We start from the raw sequence: 22,062 nt of genomic DNA, 5'->3' as shown, positions 1-22,062 counted from the left end.
AAATAATCACATCACCTTAAGAAAAGCTATTACTGAAAAATAACACTCATTCTGAATTCTTGGTATGCAATGGAATGAAAGTTCAGTTCAATTCAGTCGCTCAGTTGTGTCTGACTCTTTGCGACCCCATGAATCGCAGCACTCCAGGCCTCCCTGTCCATCACCAATCCCCGGAGTTTACTCAAACTCATGTCCATTGAGTTGGTGATGCCATCCAGCCATCTCATCCTCTGTCATCCCCTTCTCCTCCTGCCCCCAATCCCTCCCAGCATCAGAGTCTTTTCCAGTGAGTCAACTCTTTGCATGAGATGGCCAAAGTATTGGAGTTTCAGCTTCAGCATCAGTCCTTCCAATGAACACCCAGGACTGATCCCCTTTAGGTTGGACTGGTTGGATCTCCTTGCAGTCCAAGGGACTCTCAAGAGTCTTCTTCAGCACCACAGTTCAAAAGCATCAATTCTTTGGCGCTCAGCTTTCTTTATAGTCCAACTCTCACATCCATACATGACCACTGAAAAAACCATAGCCTTGACTAGACGGACCTTTGTTGGCAAAGTAATGTCTCTGCTTTTGAATATGCTATCTAGGTTGGTCGTAACTTTCCTTCCAAGGAGTAAGCGTCTTTTAATTTCATGGAATGAAAGTAGTTGAATTTAAATAAGATTTCAGTATAAACTAAAGAGTATAGCATAACTGTAAATTACCGGGGGTGGGGGGGGGTGGGGGGGGGAATCTGTTCAAATCCTATATCCTCACATCCTAAATATAGGAATTTATAGCCTATAAATTCCCTACCATATTATACCAATTAAAAAATACCAGAGGTCCATTGTATTGGATACTAAAGAATAAAATGAACTATAGGAATTAATTTAATTTCTGATAATTCCAGAAGATAGGTATTGAAATCTCCGTACTTTCATTCTAATTTTTATCATATTTCCTGAATAAATTTAGGTGATATATACTCAGTATGACTCAAAATCAAAATGGAAATCACCCTTTTTACAAATGTATACTCAGTGAAAACACTAGTAGCAGGTAGGTAATAATGACAGAATAAAAATAACATGCTACAGCAAGCTCACTAATTTGCAGGATAAAACCCTGATCACATTGCTCTATTATGAAAGAGTTTATTAAATGTCACTTGATTCACTCCTCCATCCATCCAACAAATACATTTAAGTGCCTACCATGTACCAGACACTGTTGTAGGTATGGGGACTACTGTGATCGAGGGGTCCAAAACATGCCTCTATGGTATAAAAATGATTTTGAGCTGAAGGCTCAAATTCCTTACTTACCTAAAAGTAGAGACTCCCAAAAGAACTGAAACAAACAAACAAACAAAAAAACCCTACACTGTCATAAATCCCCTCACCACGAGCAACTCATCAGCACCACAGCCAAATAGACACTATCAAAACACCATTCTGTCTCCCATATGTTCTTCTAAGGATCCAATTATCTTTCCAAAAAGTCATTTGTTTTTCCATAAATGTACTTTCTCCTTTCACTTCTAAGTACCTAAGTGCACTCTATCCCCTCCTCTTCATCTATTAAGATGGTTTATAAGCCCCAAATTCTAAGCACCTCTTTGAGTCACATTTCTTTGTGAATGCCCAAATATACATACACATGGGATCACAATCTTTTTTTCGTTTATTTTTGAACCTCAAAAACTTAACCTAAGAATGTTCACCTTTTAAAAAAAAGAGGGTAAAGAAAAAGTTTTTCCTCCCTGACATGATGAGCAAGAGTAAGTTCCTGCTCTCATGGGGCATTCACGTTCAACTAAAACAGATAACAAGTAGGTATATTTATAAAATCTAAATACTTAAAGTAGCCATCATGGTCAACAAAAGAGTCCAAAATGCAGTACTTGGATGCAATCTCAAAAATGACATAATGATCTCTGTTCATTTCCAAAGCAAACTATTCAATATCACAGTAATTCAAGCCTATGCCCCAACCAGTAACACTGAAGAAGCTGAAGCGGAACGGTTTTATGAAGACCTACAAGACCTTTTAGAACAAACACCCAAAAAAAGATGTCCTTTTCATCATAGGGGACTGGAATGCGAAAGTAGGAAGTCAAGAAACACCTGGAGTAACAGGCAAATTTGGCCTTGGAGTATGGAATGAAGCAGGGCAAAGGCTAATAGAGTTTGCCAAGAGAAAGCACTGGTCATAGCAAACACCCTCTTCCAACAACACAAGAGAAAACTCTACACATGGACATCACCAGATGGTCAACACTGAAATCAGACTGATTGTATTCTTCGCAGCCAAAGATGGACACGCTCTATACAGTCAGCAAAAACAAGACCGGGAGCTGACTGTGGCTCAGATCATGATCTCCTGATTGCCAAATTCAGACTTAAATTGAAGAAAGGAGGGAAAACCGCTGGACCATTCAGGTATGACCTAAATCAAATCCCTTATGGTTATACAGTGGAAGTGAGAAATGGATTTAAGGGACTAGATCTGATAGACAGAGTGCCTGATGAACTATGGATGGAGGTTTGTGACACTGTACAGGAGACAGGGATCAAGCCCTTCCCCAAGAAAGAGAAATGCAAAAAAACAAAACGGCTGTCTGAGGAGGCCTTACAAATAGCTGTGAAAAGAAGAGAAGCGAAAAGCAAAGGAGAAAAGGGAAGGTGTTCCCATTTGAATGCAGAATTCCCAAGAATAGCAAGGAGAGATAAGAAAGGCTTCCTCAGTGATCAATGCAAAGAAATAGAGGAAAACAACAGAATGGGAAAGACTAGAGATTTCTTCAAGAAAATTAGAGATACCAAGGAAACATTTCATGCAAGATGGGCTCAATAAAGGACAGAAATGGTATGGACCTAACAGAAGCAGAAGATATTAAGAAGAGGTGGCAAGAATGCACAGAAGAACTGTACAAAAAAGATCTTCATGACCCAGATAATCACAATGGTGTGATCACTCACCTAGAGCCAGATTCCTGGAATGTGCAGTCAAGTGGGCCTTAGAAAGCATCACTACGAACAAAGCTAGTGGAGGTGATGGAATTCCAGTTGAGCTGTTTCAAATCCTGGAAGATGATGCTGTGAAAGTGCTGCACTCAATAGGCCAGCAAATTTGGAAAACTCAGCAGTGGCCACAGGACTGGAAAAGGTCAGTTTTCATTCCAATCCCAAAGAAAGGCAATGCCAAAGAATGCTCAAACTACCGCACAACCGCACTCATCTCACACGCTAGTAAAGTAATGCTCAAAATTCTCCAAGCCAGGTTTCAGCAATATGTGAACTGTGAACTTCCAGATGTTCAAGGCGGTTTTAGAAAAGGTAGAGGAACCAGAGATTAAATTGCCAACATCCGCTGGATCACAGAAAAAGCAAGAGAGTTCCAGATAACCATCTACTTCTGCTTTATTGACTATGCCAAAGCCTTTGACTGTGTGGATCACAAGAAACTATGGAAAATTCTGAAAGAGATGGGAATACCAGACCACCTGACCTGCCTCTTGAGGAACCTATATGCAGGTCAGGAAGCAACAGTTAGAACTGGACATGGAACAACAGACTGGTTCCAAACAGGAAAAGGAGTACGTCAAGGCTGTATATTGTCACCCTGCTTATTTAACTTCTATGCAGAGTACATCATGAGAAACGTGGAGCTGGAAGAAGCACAAGGTGGAATCAAGACTGCCGGGAGAAATATCAATAACCTCAAATATGCAGATGACATCATTCTTATGGAAGAAAGTGAAGAGGAATTAAAAAGCCTTTTGTTGAAAGTGAAAGAGAGTGAAAAAGTTGGCTTAAAGCTCAACATTCAGAAAACGAAGATCATGGCATCCAGTCCCATCACTTCATGGGAAATAGACAGGGAAACAGTGGCTGACTTTATTTTTTGGGGTTCCAAAATCACGGCAGATGGTGATTGCAGCCATGAAATTAAAAGATGCTTACTCCTTGGAAGGAAAGTTATGACCAACCTAGATAGCATATTAAAGAGCAGAGACATTACTTTGCTAACAAAGGTCCGTCTAGTCAAGGCTATGGTTTTTTCAGTGGTCATGTATGGATGTGAGAGTTGGACTGTAAGGAAGGCTGAGCGCTGAAGAATTGATACTTTTGAACTGTGGTGTTGGAGAAGACTCTTAAGAGTTCCTTGGACTGCAAGGAGATCCAACCAGTCCAACCTAAAGGAGATCAGTCCTGGGTGTTCACTGGAAGGACTGATGCTGAAGCTGAAACTCCAGTACTTTGGCCACCTCATGCAAAGAGTTGACTCATTGGAAAAGACTCTGATGCTAGGAGGGATTGAGGGCAGGAGGAGAAGGGGTCGACAGAGGATGAGATGGCTGGATGGCATCACTGACTCGATGGACGTGAGTCTGAGTGAACTCTGGGGGTTGGTGATAGACAGGGAGGCCTGGAGTGCTGTGATTCATGGGGTCGTAAAGAGTTGGACACGACTGAGCAACTGAACTGAACTGAAATACTTAAACATACAATGAAAAAAAACTAACCAAAGAAACAGAGAATAAAAAGGAGAGGAGGCTATTTCATAAAATTTAAAAATTGTTAGAGAAATAAGTGAAACAAGGCTGTTTAGTGTCCTCAAACATACTACAGCAAAATAGCCACAAAACTAAATATGTACTACATTGAAAGCTGAAATGAGTTTAGGAGTTAAAAAAGTCATATTTACTGTAACTGTTTCTTCCAACTGAAAGCTTTCCAAAATATGGACAAATGTTTGAAGAGATGATTCCTATCGCTTTTTGGGGGTCCTTTCAAAAAACATTATTATGCTTATCTTGGGCTATCAAAGTGACTTGCCAAAATAGAGCACTTACTAAGTGTCAGATGTATGCTGAAGTAATCCACAACTATTCTAGGAGGTAGGCACTTTTACTATGCTAACTGGCACTCAGTATGCAACTCTGTAGGTAAAGAAACAAGTTTAGGATGGTTAGGTAAACTCTCCAAGGTCACTGTTAATAAACAGAAAGTTTAGGATGCTTAGGTAAACTGCCCAAGTCTATTGTTTTTTGCCCAATAAACAGTAAAACTAGGATTTAAACATAAACCTTTCTAATCCCAAATTCTATGCTTTCACCAGTATATTACACAGCTACAAAATGGCTTCAAGAAGTAAAGTTGGGCTTCCCTGATGGCTTAGTAGTGAAGAATCTGCCTGCCGATGCAGGAGACACAGGTTAGATTCCCGGTCCAGGAAGATCCAATATGCTGCAGAGCAACTAAGCCTGTGAGTCACAACAACTGAGTATGTGCTCTAGAGCCCAGGAACCTCAACAACTGAAGCCCACACACTGCAACTTCTGAAGCCTGTGCACCCTAAAGTCCGTGTTCTGCAACAAAAGAAGCCACTGCAATGAGAAGCCCACACCCCACAATTACAGAGTAGCCTCTGCTTGCCCCAACTAGACAAAATCCTGCTCAGCACCAAAGACCCAGCAGAGTGAAAACTGAAAAATAAAAAAGCAAAGTTAGTATGCTCTTACTTCTATGTGCAATCTAGAAAAGTAAAATATATGAAGCAGAGAACAGAATGGTGGTTACCAGGGGTGGTGAGGTGATGGAAATGGGAAGATGTTGGTAAAAGGGTACAAAGCTGCTACACAGGATGAATTAAGTCTAGAGATCAAAGGAATAGCATGATGACTATAGTCAATATAACTGTACCAAATACTAATAATTTGCTAAGAGAGTAGATGTCAGGTACTTTCATCAGACATGAACGCACACACACATACCACACAACTGTACTATATGAGCAGTTGAACATGAGCTTGACTGGAACCATTTCATTCTATATGCCTGCATGCTGAGTAGTGTCCAGCTCTTTGTGACTCCATGGACTATAGTCCGCTAGGGTCTTCTGTCCATGGAATTTCTCAGGCAAGAATACTGGAGTGGGTTGCCATCTCCTCCTCCAGGGGATCTTCCCAACTCAGGGATCGAACTATTAACTCTTGCATTGGTTGGTGGATTCTTTACCACTGAGCCACTAGGGAAGCCCCTTCATTCTGTATGCTGCTGCTGCTGCTAAGTTGCTTCAGTCGTGTCCGACTCTGTGCGACCCCATAGACGGCCTCCTACCAGGCTCCCCTGTCCCTGGGATTCTCCAGGCAAGAACACTGGAGTGGGTTGCCATTTCCTTCTCCAATGCATGAAAGTGAAAAGTGAAAGTGAAGTCGCTCAGTCGTGTCCGACTCTTAGCGACCTCATGGACTGCAGCCTACCAGGCTCCTCCGTCCATGGGATTCTCCAGGCAAGAGTACTGGAGTGGGGTGCCATTGCCTTCTCCATGTTGTACACAGTAATACATATTCTGTATATGTAACTCAAAACATCACATTGTACACCTTAAATACATATAATTTTTACTTAAAAAAGTAAAATTATTTATAATAAGTGTATAAGACATTCTTATACACTTATACATTCTTATACACTTATAAATAAATTTACTTTTTAAAGTAAAAATTATATGTATTTAAGATGTACAATGTGATGTTTTGAGTTACATATACAGAATATGTATTATTCTGTTCATATACAGAATGAAAATCAAATATCACATTGTACGTCTTAAATACATACAATTTTTACTTAAAAAAAGTAAATTTAGTGTATAAGAATATTTAACTTAGTTCTTCCTACCAAATGACTAAACTACAAATCTGTCTCTCTCTTTCTCACATACAACATTTTGAAATGCAACATATTACTATGACAATTATTCTCTATTCCATACTGAGTAACTATTAAAAAATGGAAACCTGACTCATCAGTTCTTCTATTTCAAAACCCTTCAGGCTTCCCCAGTGAACCAAGGATTAAATGCAAACTCTTCAACAGTTTAAAAGGCTCTGGACAGTATCCTTCTCTTCACATTCAACTTTATAGTCATTCTTTAATATCTTAATAAGTTATGCTCACTTTTGTTTCCAGGCCTTTGCATATACTATTTTGTCTATAAGGAGAATCCCCCTGACTTTCCCTCTCTCCATTCCAGTTTAGACTGATGGCTACTAATCATCCTTTAAATGAGTAAGGCATTGCAGTGTGGGGCTTTCCTGGTGGCTCAGTGGTACAGAATCCACCTGTCAATGCAGGAGACATGGGTTTGATCCCTGATCTGGGAAGATCCCACATGCTGCAGAGCAACTAAGTCCATGTGCCACAAATATAGAGCCTGTGCTCAGTGGAGCCCAGGGGCTGCGACTACTGAAGCCCAAGCACTCTAGAGCCTGTGTTCCATAACAAGAAAAGCCACTGTGGTGAGAAGCACGAGCACAGAAACAAGAGAAGAGCTCCCTTTCTTCACATCTAGAGCAAAGGCTTTGAAGCAACAAAGATCCAGCATGTTCAATAAAAACAGACACTACAGTGTGGATGTCTTTTCTTCTGGGAAGCTAACTGCTGTGAATCCCAACCCCTCAAACCTGGGGTTAATTCCTCTTCAGTATGCTCCTACAGTACTTTTTAAAAAATATAGCACTCTATTGGAAGTGCCTGTTGTGCACTAGTTTGCAAGGCTAGTGACTACACATACACACACACACCCTGGTCACCAGCATAGTACAAATGCCCTGTTGTTCCGTCCATAAGTTGTGTCTGAGTGTTTTCGATCCCTTGGACTGCAGCAAGCCAGGCTCCTCTGTCTACCACTAACTCCCAGAGTTTGCTCAGATTCATGTCCATTGAGTTGGTGAAGCTATCTATCTTATCCTCTATGGCCCCCTTCTCCTTTTGCCTTCAATCTTTCCCAGCATCAGGGTCTTTTCCAATGAGTTGCCTGCAAATGCCTTGCACCTTGCGTGTGTGCTAAGTTGCTTCAGTCATGTCCAACTCTTTGCGACCCTATGGACTGTAGTCTGCCAGGCCCCTCTGTCCAAAGGATTCTCTAGGCAAGAATACTGGAGTGGGTTGCCATGCCCTCTTCCAGGGGATTTTCCCAACCCAGGGACCAAACCCTCATCTCTAATGTCTCCAGCATTGGCAGGCAGATTCTTTACCACTAGTGCCACCTGGGAAGACCCCTTGCACCTTAATATATACTTAATAAATATTTATAAAGCCAGTAAGCTGCCTAGAAAAGTTAATCTGATTCTCATGTGAAATTTCTGAAAATTATTTTCATGACTATAAAAAAGTAAACATTAGCAGATGTCTACACAAAAACACTAAATATTATTATTAATAATAGCAGTAATAATAATAGTCCCTTGGACTACAAGAAAGTCAGTACTAAAGGAAATCAACCCTGAATATTCACTGAAAGCTGGGAAGTTCCAATATTTTGGCCACCTGATGCGAAGAGCCAACTCATTGGAAAACACCCTGATACTGGGAAAAGATAAAAGGAGAAGGGGGCAGAAGACGAGATAGTTAGAATTACCGATTCAATGAACATGAATTTGAGCAAACTCCAGGAGATAGTGAAGGACAGGGGAGCCTGGTGTACTGCTGTCCCTGGGGTCACAAAGAGTTGGACGTGACTTCGCAGCTGAACAACACTGCTGCTGCTGCTGCTGCTAAGTCGCTTCAGTCGTGTCCGACTCTGTGCGACCCCAGAGACGGCAGCCCACCAGGCTCCCCCGTCCCTGGGATTCTCCAGGCAAGAACACTGGAGTGGGTTGCCATTTCCTTCTCCAATGCATGAAAGTGAAAAAAGAAAGAGAAGTCGCTCAGTCGTATCTGACTCTTAGCGACCCCATGGACTACAGCCTACCAGGCTCCTCTGCCCATGGGATTTGCCAGGCAAGAGTACTGGAGTGGGGTGCCACTGCCTTCTCCTAGCATGTATCATATATCAAGCACTCTGCTAAGGCTCTTACCAAGAGCATTTCTTATCTTTCACATTATTTCTTGAAAGTAAAAGTGAAAGTGTTAGTCACTGAGCCGTGTCTGACTCTTTGTGACCACATGGACTATAGCCCACCGGGCCTCTCTGTCCATGGAATTATCCAGGCAAGAATACTGGAGTCGGTTGCCATTTCTTTCTCCAAGGAATCATCCCTAGGGATCGAATCTGGGTCTCTTACACTGCAGACAGACTCTTTACCAACTGAGCCACCATGGAAACCAAGGCTCTTACCAAGAGCATTTCTTATCTTTCACATTATGTTTTAACTCTACCAATTCTACCTTATCTCTATAAACCCTCAGAGCAACCCTATAAAGAAGATATTAAGATTATCTCAATTTCACACATGAGGGAACAGCGGCTTAAATGCTAGTAACCTACTCAACATTACACAGCAAACATCAAACCTCTCAAATCCAGAACATTCTCATCTCAAGTCCATGTTCACTCATTTAGATGTCTCTGGACTGGTGTGAGAAAACAGACATACTATTATTACAATTACAAAGCCATCTTCTAACTGTTCTACAAATGATCCAAACTCACAAGAGGAAATCACATAAGAGATAAACGTATTTCCTATCTTGATAGTTGGGGAGAGATGAGAGAAGAATAGCTCTAGAATTTTTCTTTTTGGCTGTACTCTGTGGCATAGAGGATCTTAGTTCCCTGACCAGGGATGGAACCCATGCCCCCTGCATTATTAGTGTGGAGTCTTAACCACTGGACTACCAAGGAAGTCCTAGTTTTAGTTTTAGAATTCACCTCCAAATGATAATTTTCTCAAATTTCATGCAAGAACCCCTGAGTATACACAGGTCGACAGTAAGAAGCTTAAATTATGCAATGATGATGGCAGAAAAAGGTAAAATTCGCGGCAGTTATCCAAAGTAGATCAGCTGTTTAATCACTGTCTATAATTTGAGGTTAAGAGCCTTAGTTACTAAAAATGCTATGTGAAAGAAATGAAAGTTATGTTACTGCCTGCTTGCTACAGAGTAACCCACAAAGTTAGTTAATATGTAGTTTCACAACCTCTCCAAACAATAGAATATCAGAAGTAACCACAACAGACTCTTAGGAAGAAAGGAAAGAAATCATGTGTACCTGATCTATGAGTCGCTTTATTAGGGGTAGTCCTTCTAGGGCTGAACTGTCACATCCACTGGTTAATACTCGTTCAAATCCCAAAGTTAAGAGGGTCTCTAGAGCTGCCACTGGATCATGAACCATGTCAAAGGCTGAAATAAATAAAACTGACTTGAATTCTGAACAGATCTCTCTAATACAGTGCTTTCCAAAATACAGTATACCCACAGTGGTATGCTAGACCTAGCTTGTCCTGGCTTTTGCAACCATGATTATTAACCCATTGCCAGCTTGAAATCAATCAAGGTGGAAGTATTCAAATCACAGAAATCAACAAATGTTATAAATCAAGGCTCTTTTTTCCTGAGAAACAGTTTACCAATATACCAGAGTCAGCATGCCACTAGTGGTACCAGGATCATTTTATTTTTAAAACATATTTATTTAATTTACTTATTGGGCTGTGCTGGGTCTTAGCTGCAGTATATTGGATCTAGTTCCCTGACCAGGGATAGAACCCAGGTACCCTGCATTGGGAGCATGGACTTTTAGCCACTGGACCACCAGTGAAGTCCCTGTAGGATCATTTTAGATGGTACACATATGAACAGATGCATTTACTTAAATGCAGATTAGAAGTGAAAAGCTTCCATTTTTTTCATTAGTTTCTCTTTAAAATAAATTTACTTAAGATTTTAAAAATAAATTTGCACAAGTAGTCCTTGGATATGGTCAAATTGTAAATGTGACAGACAAGTGACTCACATTTGGGAAAGTCTGTTCTAAGGGTTCAAAGAAACTGCACAAGCAGAATGAAAACTTTACACTCATCAGTTCTAGAAAAGCCTTGGTTCATATTCTCTTTATTGACTAATATTTTATTCTAATCCGTTTTACCCCATGTTTTCAAGATTCATAGTATAAAGATAGTTGTTTACGACAGACTCTATCCATTTCAATTCCATCCTACTTTCTAAGAGACCTCTCTCCTCTTCATTAAGGAAACTGGCACTAGGAACCCCAAACAAAACGACTTCTGCTTTGACTCTCTGTGCTGCTACCTGATACCAAGTGCTGGTCTATGGTGGATTAGGTGGTAAACCCCTTCCTTTCGCCCTTTAATGTATGTAGGCACCGAAATCTACCACAGAGGATTTTCGTTTTTTTGGTGGCAGTACCTTCTCACAGTGATTATACTATCATATTATAGTAAGCCCCTACATACGAATGAGTTCCATTCCAAGAGTGTAAGTCAGTCCACTTTGTTCCTATATCTAACAAAGTTAGTCTCAGTACCCAACTAACAAACATAATCAGCTATACTGGACTGTACTGTAACAGGTTTACAATACCTATCACTGCTGCCTTTACACGTACTTCCAGACATCCTGGGCTTGAAATAAAGATACTGTATCACTGTACTCTATACAGTACTGTACAGTAAAGTACACAAAGGCACAGTCACCTACAGAGAATGCACACAGGTGACAATGTATGCTAGACATGTGGATGAACTGACATGATTAGACATGCAAAATGCATGGTCCCATCTTTGAAAGTTCATAACTTGAAGGTTCATATGTAGGAGACTTACTGTATTAAACATACAAGTGAGAAAAATATGGAATCCAGGACAATATAACAATTAAAAAATATGGAAGTATTTTCATTAAATTTATTGAAGGAGGAAAAGAACAGAACTCTAAAATGATTTTCATAGTTTAAGAAAAGAAAAATATATTCTATATGGTGGGTTTATTTTGAATTATTTATCATATCAAATTTTAAACTCTATACTTTTCAGATAAATATTTACTTATTTAAATGACTTCATATTTTAAAACTTTTTGTTTTTGGCTAGCTTCAAAGTTCTGACTTTTAAGCAATCTAACATGTTTTAGTTATTGCTAGTTTATAAGAAACACTGCGAAACAGTAAGTCAAGAAAACAGTTTTCTGGTGTTATCATTCATTTCACAAATTAACAAGGATGACAAATGTTTCATGTCTAATTTCTATAAATGGATACAAATGGTGGTGTCCACTCTCATCTTAATCTTTGGACAATTACTCAAAAGGACAGAAAGACATTCAGTAATTTCTCATGCATATAATCAAATAAAAAGAAAATTGACTGAAGATTTTTCTTTTCTTTTCATGTGCAATAGCAGTGCCTTAAAGGCAAAATTTGCACTTGTTCCTCCATTTTACCAATGCTAAGCAAAAATGTATGGGAACTGTAACTGCCTGATTTAGAGATAGGAAGTATTTTTATATAAAATTATTAGACACTTTTTAGAAATCATTCTCAAGTAGACAAGCTATCAATAACGTAAAATAGTTTTGTGCACTATGGTGAACGTCTGTTCACTGACTATCCAGCACCTATTTTTTTCTCTCCTCTTCCTAATATTATCCAATTCTTCATTGGAAATCCAGCCCCTTTCTGCCCACGAATTTGGGAAAGTTGACCTCACTCCGACCTCCAGAATGGTCTTATCTGGTTTAAGCCAGGCAGTACATTTTATTTCCATTGGCCCCAGTGACTTATTCTTTTTGAGACTGCACATGACCTGAGGCGATGCAACAAAAATAAATCTCAAGATTCTTGCTTGGAATTCTGTGACAAGTATACACACTTGCAGGCAATGTTTACTCTTTCCCTCTATTATATTCCACCACCAGCACCTTCTACCTTTAACAACTTTTCATAACTAAGGCTTCATATTTTCTAGAAATTGTGCATTTCTAAATTTACAACTGTTAGTTCCACGACAGGTATAAAAAAAACCAATTGGTAACACTATAGAATTGTGTTTCATGAAAAGGTTGTGGCATTTGGTGAGATGAGAGAACTGACACTGTTCAACAGAACTTCTAAAATGGAAATGACTCACCTCGGTGGAAAGTGACTGGCAGAGGACGGCAAAGAGCTATAAAAAGAAAATAACATAACAACATGAATGAAGAGATAATCACTGATTACTATTTATAGAACTCTCCATGTTAGACAGGACTTTTTTTATACTTTCTTTTCCTAAGTGAAGACAGTGAGCTAAAATAATAATAATTTAAAAAATGGTAGTCTTCCAAATTTAATAATCCTGTGTTTCCATTAATCTCTAACTTTCATATTTTAAAAAACTGTCACCCACCCCTTAGAGGCACCAAATGAAAATTATACAATCTGGCAACTGTAAGGATAGCACTACATCTATCCCTGACTCCTCTGAAAATCTTTAGGAAATACTCTGGCCTAGTAATATAAATACTTTGCCTCTGTGTTCTCCATGTCTCCTCATCCTTACCAACTGTAACAGGTTTTAAAGTTTTTGCTGCTATGATTAAAGAGATCAAGGTAAATTCCCCTTAAGCCCTATAGGAACAGTAGCATAATCCAATCTATTGGATCTGAGTCAGGGGGTTTCTGTAGCACATACTGTCTACCTAAAACATCTAAATAATAGTGTTTAAAACAGGTGAGTATCAGTGCCTGCAGGTGTGAATGAAAAGCCAGCTCTGTGATTGCATTTTTCTGTATAGGGACTATTCAATGCAATCATCATTAGGGGCTTTTTGGTCTCTGATACAAATTCTTACCCACAAGGGACATGCACAGTTCTTTGTCAATGTGTCCATCTTCAGTCAATGCCCCAAATACCAAACCATCAGCACCATAAAGCTTGGCAAGACGAATGTCAGCCTTCATCACCTCAACTTCACGATCTGAATATAAAAAATCACCTCCACGTGGCCGAATCATCACAAAAACTGGGATCTGGACATACTGCTTCACTACTTGAAGGACACCTATAAGAGAGGGAACAGACTAATTAAAAGTCAAATGTAAGCTAAAAGCTTAAGGAAGTCAATAAAATATTACGGTATTGGTCTTTTACATTTGCTCTGGTGTTATCACTTCTACAAGGAACAGAAGAGTTGATGGAGTAAAAACCATAGAAAGATGACCTAAAGGAAAAAGGAGACACTAAGAAAAATGTACCTATAGTAGAAATTTGCATAATAAAAAAGTCAAGGGTAAAAACAGCAATTTAGAAAACAGAAGTTACTGCATTTTAAAAGCACTGTTCAGTTATGCTTTAAAAATTTTTTTGTTGTGCTTAACAAAAATTCTTTTACTGGAATGTGACATTTAAAAGTGTAACAGCTACCAGGCTCTATGTTTTGCCAATGTATTCCCTAAGATCTGGTTTCTCCTTCGCAATGATTACATCTCTATTTAAAACCTGCTATACAGATGGTTACATAGTTTTAAAGTTTATGATTCCTACTAGACGAAGATATTTAGTAAAGCCTTTTTAAATAAGAGATATGTAAAAGGGAGCAATGCTGCACTTATTTGTGATGCTAACAGGCGATCTATGAACAAAAATGACAGCTTCCCTGTTGGCTCACTGGGTAAAGAATCCACCTGCAATGTAGGAGACACAGGAGATGAAGCTTCAATCCCTGGGTCAGGATGATCCGCTGGAGTAGGAAATGGCAATCCACTCCAGTATTCTTGCTTGGGAAATTCATGAATAAAAATAACCAAATCTGACACGATTTGTGACTAGTTCAGAAACTCTCAATGGTATAAGATCTGTGGCAGGCACCATGAGTGTTTACCTAATATGAATTTACTTATTTTTCCTTGCTACAAGAACCCCAATTCTGCAATGACTGGTGATGGGCATATTATTGCTGGCTTGGCCCATCCACCAAGTCCATCATGCATGACTGCTGTTGCAAAAAACAGACTGCACTCAAATTACAGATATGTTCTAGGTATTTCATAGAATGGCCAGGGACTGCCCTCCTTTATTTTCGTGAGAAGAGTCACTAAAAGGCCATTGCATACATAAACCTTTTATAATAAATAATGCTATCATCCATCTCAGAATAAAATAAAGAGGTCAAAAATTCATATAGGGACTTCTGCTTTTGACCAAGACAGAGCAAAAGGAACTGGATTTACCCTTCCACTTATTAAAAAAAAAAAGACAAAACATCAAACAATGGTTTGCAACAAAGGATAATGATCCCTTAAAGATGGAAAACAAATAAGGTAAGCTCTAATTACCCGGATTACTACCTTGAGATTTTTCCCGGCCACAACATAGGGAGGTCAGGAGAGACCCTCCCCACCTGACCCCACTTCTCACTAATACTCAGCTGAGTACCAACTGATGTATGCATGCAAGGAAACTACACAAAGCCAGGGAATGATCCACTGAAAAAAATCAGAAGCAATACTGCCTGTTGTTCATACTAGACCAGGAATAATGCCTGCTCCCACCAGCCAGACAAGAAAATTTTCAGATTCATGGGGCACTGGGTAGAGTGCAGAAAGGGTCTTGCTTCAGTAGTGGGGAATAATGAACTCTAGACTGACCACTGTTCCAGACCCACTTAACAAATTTTAAAAACATTACCCAGAAGGAACAAACTGTTTCCAAGTAACCTAACTGCTCAAGAATATTCATAGGAATACAAAAATATCTAGTAGCCAACAAAGTAAAATTCATAATGTCTTACACACAATGAAAACTATCAGGTAGGAAAACAAGATGGATCATGAGGTAAAAATCAATCAAACAAAACCAATCAAAACTGATACATATGTTAGAATTAGTAGCCAAGGCATTAAAAAAGCTATTGTAACCTTAATCTATACTCCAGTACTCTTGCCTGGAAAATCCCACGGATGGAGGAGCCTGGTAGGCTGCAGTCCATGGGGTCGCTGAGTCGGACACAATTGAGCAACTTCACTTTCACTTTTCACTTTCATGCACTGGAGAAGGAAATGGCAACCCACTCCAGTGTTCTTGCCTGGAGAATCCCAGGAACAGTAGAGCCTGGTGGGCTGCCGTCTATGGGGTCGCACAGTCGGACACGACTGACACAACTTAGCAGCAGCAGCAGCAACCTTATTCTATATGTTCAAAAAAGTTTAAAAGGGACAAGAGATATAACAATAAATTCAAATATCTAGTGATAAGAACTATGATATGTGAGATGAAAAATATAGTAGCTAGGATTAACAGCAATTAAATACCGCAGAGAAAAGATCAGTACACTTGAAAACAAAGGAAGATTTATAGAAAATGAAACAGAGAAAAAAAATTTTTTTAAGAGTAGTTGTGGAACAACTTTAAGCAGCCTTATTTAAGTTAGTTGAAGTCTTTGAAGAAGGGAGTGGAGGACATTAAATGTTGAAAAATTTCCAAGTGTGATGAAAAGTATAAATGCACATGTCCAAGAAACATGAAGAAAATTACACTCAGGGACATCACAATCAAATGTTCAAAACCAAGAAGAAAGGGAAAAAACCTTAAAAGCAACCAGAGAAAAGAGACAAATTACACAGAAAAGAACAAAGGTTTGGATGATAGATTTCCTGTCAGAAACAATATAGGCAAGAAGACAGCTGGAGAAGCATCTCTAAAGTCCTGAAAGAATAAAACTATCAACCTAGAATTCTACACTCAGCAAAAATATCTTTCAAAAAATGGGGAAAGATGTTTTCAGATATACAAAAGCTGAAAGAATTCATTACTAGCACACTTGTACTACAAAAAATGTTAAAAGAATTACTTCAGGCAGAAAGAAAATGAAACCAGACAGAAATCCAGATCTATACAAAGGAAGAGCACCAGAAATGGTAACTACACATGACTAAATATATGACTGTGTTATTTTTTTACTCTTTATAGTGTAACTGAGTCTTCAAACAAAAATAATCACAATGAAGTGTGGAGTTTTAACATATGCAAAAGCAAAATGTATGACAACAGCACAAGTAGGAGGGGAGAAATGAAGACAAAAGCCAGGATACCAAGGATGCCAGAATGGAAAAGGTAAGAAAATCAGGGTCCCTGACAGCCTGCAGAGCATAGGATCCAAAACTAATAGTAATTTAATCTCAACTTTTTGATACCTAAAGGGAAGAAAATATCTATTTGATCACATTTACAACTGACAGGTTTATCTGCAACTAGAAACATTTCTGATACAATATTCATGGCACAGTTAACATGTTAGTAACTTGAGTAAAAGATCCCAATAACAGATTATCAATTGTCTCTAGGCTCTGTAAACTCCTATGAGGAAATCCTAAAAAATGGACACTTACCCATGCTGGGTGTGGTTCCTCCTTCCAACAAGCCAGAACATAACTCTATGCGACCAGCACCTGTAATAAAAAAGCACTGCTCAGCACAAGAATTTTTTTTCATTTAAAAACTAAGAAAAAATTTGAAAAGCATTACTCAAAAGTATTAAACAGAAATATTTTTTTTCTAAATAGAGGAACAAAGAGTCTTAGAAAGTGAAAGAAATCAAATGATAGAACTAGACTAAAATTCTACTTTTAAACCCAACTATATTCTCCAACCCACATTATGTTACTGATAAGTCAAATTTAACAGTTAATTCAAGTTAAGCTAGGTTTCTTTTTTTATTATAGGGTGGCCTCTCTACATATAAGAAAGTGACTTAGAATAAAGAAATTTCTGGACTGACTACAGTGGAATGCTAATTCTTCATTGACTATAAAAAACAGTGATCTTTTCCAACAGAGTCTTTATTATTCTAAGCTTTAAAACAGCACAAGTTACTTTTAAGTAGCTTAAATCAGGATAATTTTAAAAAAAAAGAAAATGCTGAAAGCAAAAGAACTATCAGACTATAGCAGCATCACGTCAAAAGGTCTCAGAAGCCAGCTTGAAGAGGCTCCTACTGGCTAATAAGCATCATCACAAAGACATTTTGAGCATCAACAACAACAACGACTATGCTGGATTCAAACACGTCAAATATGTCTACATCTAGGCTTGTAATGATAAAACAAGAATACACTGGAGGATAGAGAACACATCATCCCCAAAATCAGCAAACAAGGAAAAAGCAGCAAGCACTTATCCTTTCTTATACAAACTGAACCTCAGTATAACAAAGCAGTTGGTGAGGGAAAGTTCTTTATAGAAGCATACTGCTAATAAATGAAAAATAAATGTTAGACATAACATAGCACCATTTTACAAACCCTACTAAAATAAGCATTGCTAAAATTATTAGGTGAAAGCTGGTAGGAAAACCAGGTGGATCAGGCTGATAATATCTGAATCCACTGATCAACCTTAGTATCATAAAAACCGAAAAAACTAGGATGTTATATCCCCTGATGAGATACAACAGGGAATATGCCATTATCTACTAAGTCTGTTATTTTCAGTCGCTAAATTGTGTTTCACTCTTTTGAGACCCCATGGACTGTAGCTCTCCAGGCTTCTCTGTCCATGGAATTCTCCAGGAAAGAATACTGGAGTGTGTTGCCGCTTTCTTCTCCAAGGGATCTTCCTGATCCAGGGACTGAACCAGGGTCTTTTCCATTGGCAGGTGAGTTCTTTACCAATGAGTCAACAGAAAAGCCCATCTATAAAGTAGTGTTATAAAAAACTCAAATCTGAATCTAATTAAGCCTTTAGGTTAACTAAAATTTTACAGGAAATGCAGGGGTCAGAGGAATATAATAAATAACACTACATATACAGTCAGCAAAATGTAGAATATGGAATACTTTATAAGATGAAAAAAAAGATGAAAATCAGTTTAACAAACTGTAGAAAGAAGAATTAAAGAAAGCAAAAAGGGAAACAGATTGAAACAGACATAAACAAATGACATGTTTCTATCTTGATTCCAAGAACTGTAAAATAAAACAAAATAAAACTGTGTGAGCCAGTTGGGGAAATCTGAAAACTAATTGGGTATTTTAGATGCTATTAAGAAATATTATTTTTAGAGATATGTTACTGATATTGTGGTTATTATTCTATTTTTTTAAAAGGCTTTACCTTTTCAGTTCAGTTCAATCACTCAGTTGGGTCAAACTCTTTGCAATCCCATGAACTGCAGCACCCCAGCCCTCCCTGTCCATCACCAACTCCCAGAGTTTACTCGAACTCCTGTCCATCGAGTTGGTGATGCCATCCAATCATCTCATCCTCTGTCGTCCCCTTCTCCAACCGTCTTCAATCTTTCCCAGCATCAGGGTCTTTTCCAGTGAGACAGTTCTTTGCATGAGGTGGCCAAAGTATTGGAGTTTCAGCTTCAGCATCAGTCCTTCCAATGAATATTCAAGACTGATTTCCTTTAGGATGGGCTGGTTGGATCTCCTTGCAGTCCAAGGGACTCTTAAGAGTCTTCTCCAACACCACAGTTCAAAAGCATCAATTCTTCAGTGCTCAGCTTTCTTTATAGTCCAATTCTCACATCCATACGTGACTACTGGAAAAATCATAGATTTGACTAGATGGACCTTTGTTGGCAAAGTAATGTCTCTGCTTTTTAATATGCTGATTAGGTTGGTCATAACTTTTCTTCCAAGGAACAAGCATCTTTTAATTTCATGGCTGCAGTCACCATCTGCAGTGATTCTGGAGCCCCCCAAAATAAACTCTCTCACTGTCTCCATTGCTTCTTCATCTATTTGACATGAAGTGATGGGACCAGATGCCATGATCTTAGTTTTCTGAATGTTGAGTTTTAAGCCAACTTTTTAAAACTCTCCTCCTTCACTTTCATCAAGAGGCTCTTTAGTTCTTCTTTGCTTTCTGCCATAAGGGTGGTGTCATCTGCATATCTAAGGTTATTGATATTTCTCCCAGCAATCTTGATTCCACCTTGTGCTTCATCCAGCCCAGCATTTCTCATGATGTACTCTGCATATAAGTTAAATTGCTTATTGGTAAATAAGCAATATACAGCCCTGATGTACTCCTTTCCTGATTTGGAACCAGTCTGTTGTTCCATGTCCAGTTCTAACTGTTGCTTCCTGACCTGGATACAGATTTTTTCAGGAGGCAGGTCAGGCGGTCTGATATTCCCATCTCTTTCAGAATTTTCCAGTTTGTTGTGATCCACACAGTCAAAGGCTTTGGCATAGTCAATAAAGCAGATATTTTTCTGGAACTCTCTTGCTTTTTTGATGATCCAACAGACGTTGGCAATTTGATCTCTGGTTCCTCTACCTTTTCTAAATCCAGCTTGAACATCTGGAAGTTCATAGTTCACATACTGTTCCAGCCGGGCCTGGAGAATTTTGAGCATTACTTTACTAGCGTGTGAGATGGGTACAACTGTGTGGTAGTTTGAGCATTCTTTGGCATTGCCTTTCTTTGGGATTGGAATGAAAACTGACCTTTTCCAGTCCTGTGGCCACTGCTGAGTTTTCCAAATTTGCTGGCATATTGAGTGCAGCACTTTCACAGCATTATCTTTTAGGATTTGAAATAGCTCAACTGGAATTCCATCACCTCCACTAGCTTTCTTTGTAGTGATGCTTCCTAAGGCCCACTTGACCTCACATTCCAGAATGTCTAGCTCTAGGCGAGTGATCATTCCATCGTGATTATCTGGGTTGTGAAGATCTTTCTTGTATACCTCTTCTCTGTATTCTTGCCACCTCTTCTTAATATCTTCTGTTTCTGTTAGGTCCATACCATTTCTGTCCTTTATTGTGCCCAACTTTGCATGAAATGTTCCCTTGGTATCTCTAATTTTCTTGAAGAGATTGCTAGTCTTTCCTATTCTATTGTTTTCTTCTATTTCTTTGCATTGATCGCTGAGGAAGCCTTTCTTCTCTCTCCTTGCTATTCTTTGGAACTCTGCATTCAAATGAGCGTATCTTTCCTTTTCTCCTTTGCCTTTCATTTCTCTTCTTTTCACAGCTATTTGTAAGGCCTCCTCAGACAACCATTTTGCCTTTTTGTATTTCTTTTTCTTGGGAATGGTCTTGATCCCTGCCTCCTGTACAGTGTCACAAACCTCCGTCCATAGTTCTTCAGGTACACTCTATCAGATCTAATCCCTTGAATCTATTTGTATAATCATAAGGGATTTAATTTAGGTCATACCTGAATGGTCTACTCGTTTTCCCTCCTTTATTCATTTTACGTCTGAATTTGGCAATCAGGAATTTGTGATCTGAGCCACAGTTAGGTCCCGGTCTTGTTTTTGCTGACCGTATAGAGCTTCTCCATCTTTGGCTGCAAAGAATATAATCAACCTGATTTCGGTATTGACCATCTGGTGATGTCCATGTGTAGAGTCTTCTCTTGTGTTGTTGGAAGAGGGTGTTTGCTATGACCAGTGCATTCTCTTGGCAAAACTCTACTAGCCTCTGCCCTGCTCAATCTGTACTCCAAGGCCAAATTTGCCTGTTATTCCAGCTATTTCTTGACTTCCTACTTTTGCATTCCAGATCCCTATAATGAAAAGGACATCTTTTTTGGGTGTTAGTTCTAGAAGGTCTTGTAGGTCTTCAGAGAACCGTTCAGCTTCAGCTTCTTCAGCATTACTGGTTGGGGCATAGACTTGGATTACTGTGATACTGAATGGTTTGTCTTGGAAATGAACAGAGATAATTCTGTTGTTTTTGAGACTGCATCCAAGTACTCATTTTGGACCTTTTTGTTGACCATGATGGCTACTCCATTTCTTCTAAGAGATTCTTTTTTTTTTTTTTCCATTTCTTCTAAGAGATTCTTATCCACAGTAGTAGGTATAATGGTCATCTGAGTTAAATTCACTCATTCCAGTCCCTTTTAGTTTGCTCATTCCTAAAATGTCGATTTTTACTCTTTCCATCTCCTGTTTAACACTTCCAATTTGCCTTGATTCGTGGATCTAGCATTCTACGTTCCTATGCAATATTGCTCTTTACAGCATTGGACTTTACTTCCATCACCGGTCACATCCATAACTGGGTGGTACTGCTTTGGCTACATCTCTTCATTCTTTCTGGAGTTATTTCCACTGATCTCCAGTATTTTACTGGGCACCTACCGACCTGGGGAGTCCATCTTTCAGTGTCCTATCTTTTTGGCTCTTCATACTGTTCATGGGGTTCTCAAGACAAGAATATTGAAGTGGTTTGCCATTCCCTTCTTCAGTGGACCACATTTTGTCAGAACTCTTCACTATGACCTGTCCTTCTTGGGTGGTCCTACATGGCATGGGTCATAGTTTCACTGAGTTAGACAAGGCTGTGGTCCATGTGATCAGACTGGTTAGTTTTCTGTGATTGTGG

The 22,062-nt window shown here is 39.0% G+C and overlaps 1 protein-coding gene across 3 annotated transcripts in view; it reads right to left on the bottom strand.

The window, feature by feature from the left end:
- The window catches only part of CUTC (cutC copper transporter), a 33,039-nt gene that overhangs the window by 5,699 nt on the left and 5,278 nt on the right, over positions 1-22,062 (bottom strand). For 2 of the 3 annotated variants that reach the window (XM_052660849.1, XM_052660848.1), the window contains exons 3-6: positions 17,104-17,163; positions 13,569-13,778; positions 12,866-12,901; positions 9,988-10,121 (exon numbers count right to left, since the gene is read on the bottom strand). In XM_052660849.1, the coding sequence (XP_052516809.1) occupies positions 9,988-10,121; positions 12,866-12,901; positions 13,569-13,778; positions 17,104-17,163 (440 nt within the window). The remainder of the gene's footprint in view (positions 1-9,987; positions 10,122-12,865; positions 12,902-13,568; positions 13,779-17,103; positions 17,164-22,062) is intronic. The other variant, XM_052660850.1, reaches the window with a different exon arrangement.

Source organism: Budorcas taxicolor, chromosome 23 (assembly GCF_023091745.1).
Source record: "Budorcas taxicolor isolate Tak-1 chromosome 23, Takin1.1, whole genome shotgun sequence".
Taxonomy (NCBI): domain Eukaryota; kingdom Metazoa; phylum Chordata; class Mammalia; order Artiodactyla; family Bovidae; genus Budorcas; species Budorcas taxicolor.
The sequence above is the reverse complement of the archived record's forward strand: the minus strand, read 5'-3'. Positions and strand labels throughout refer to the sequence as shown.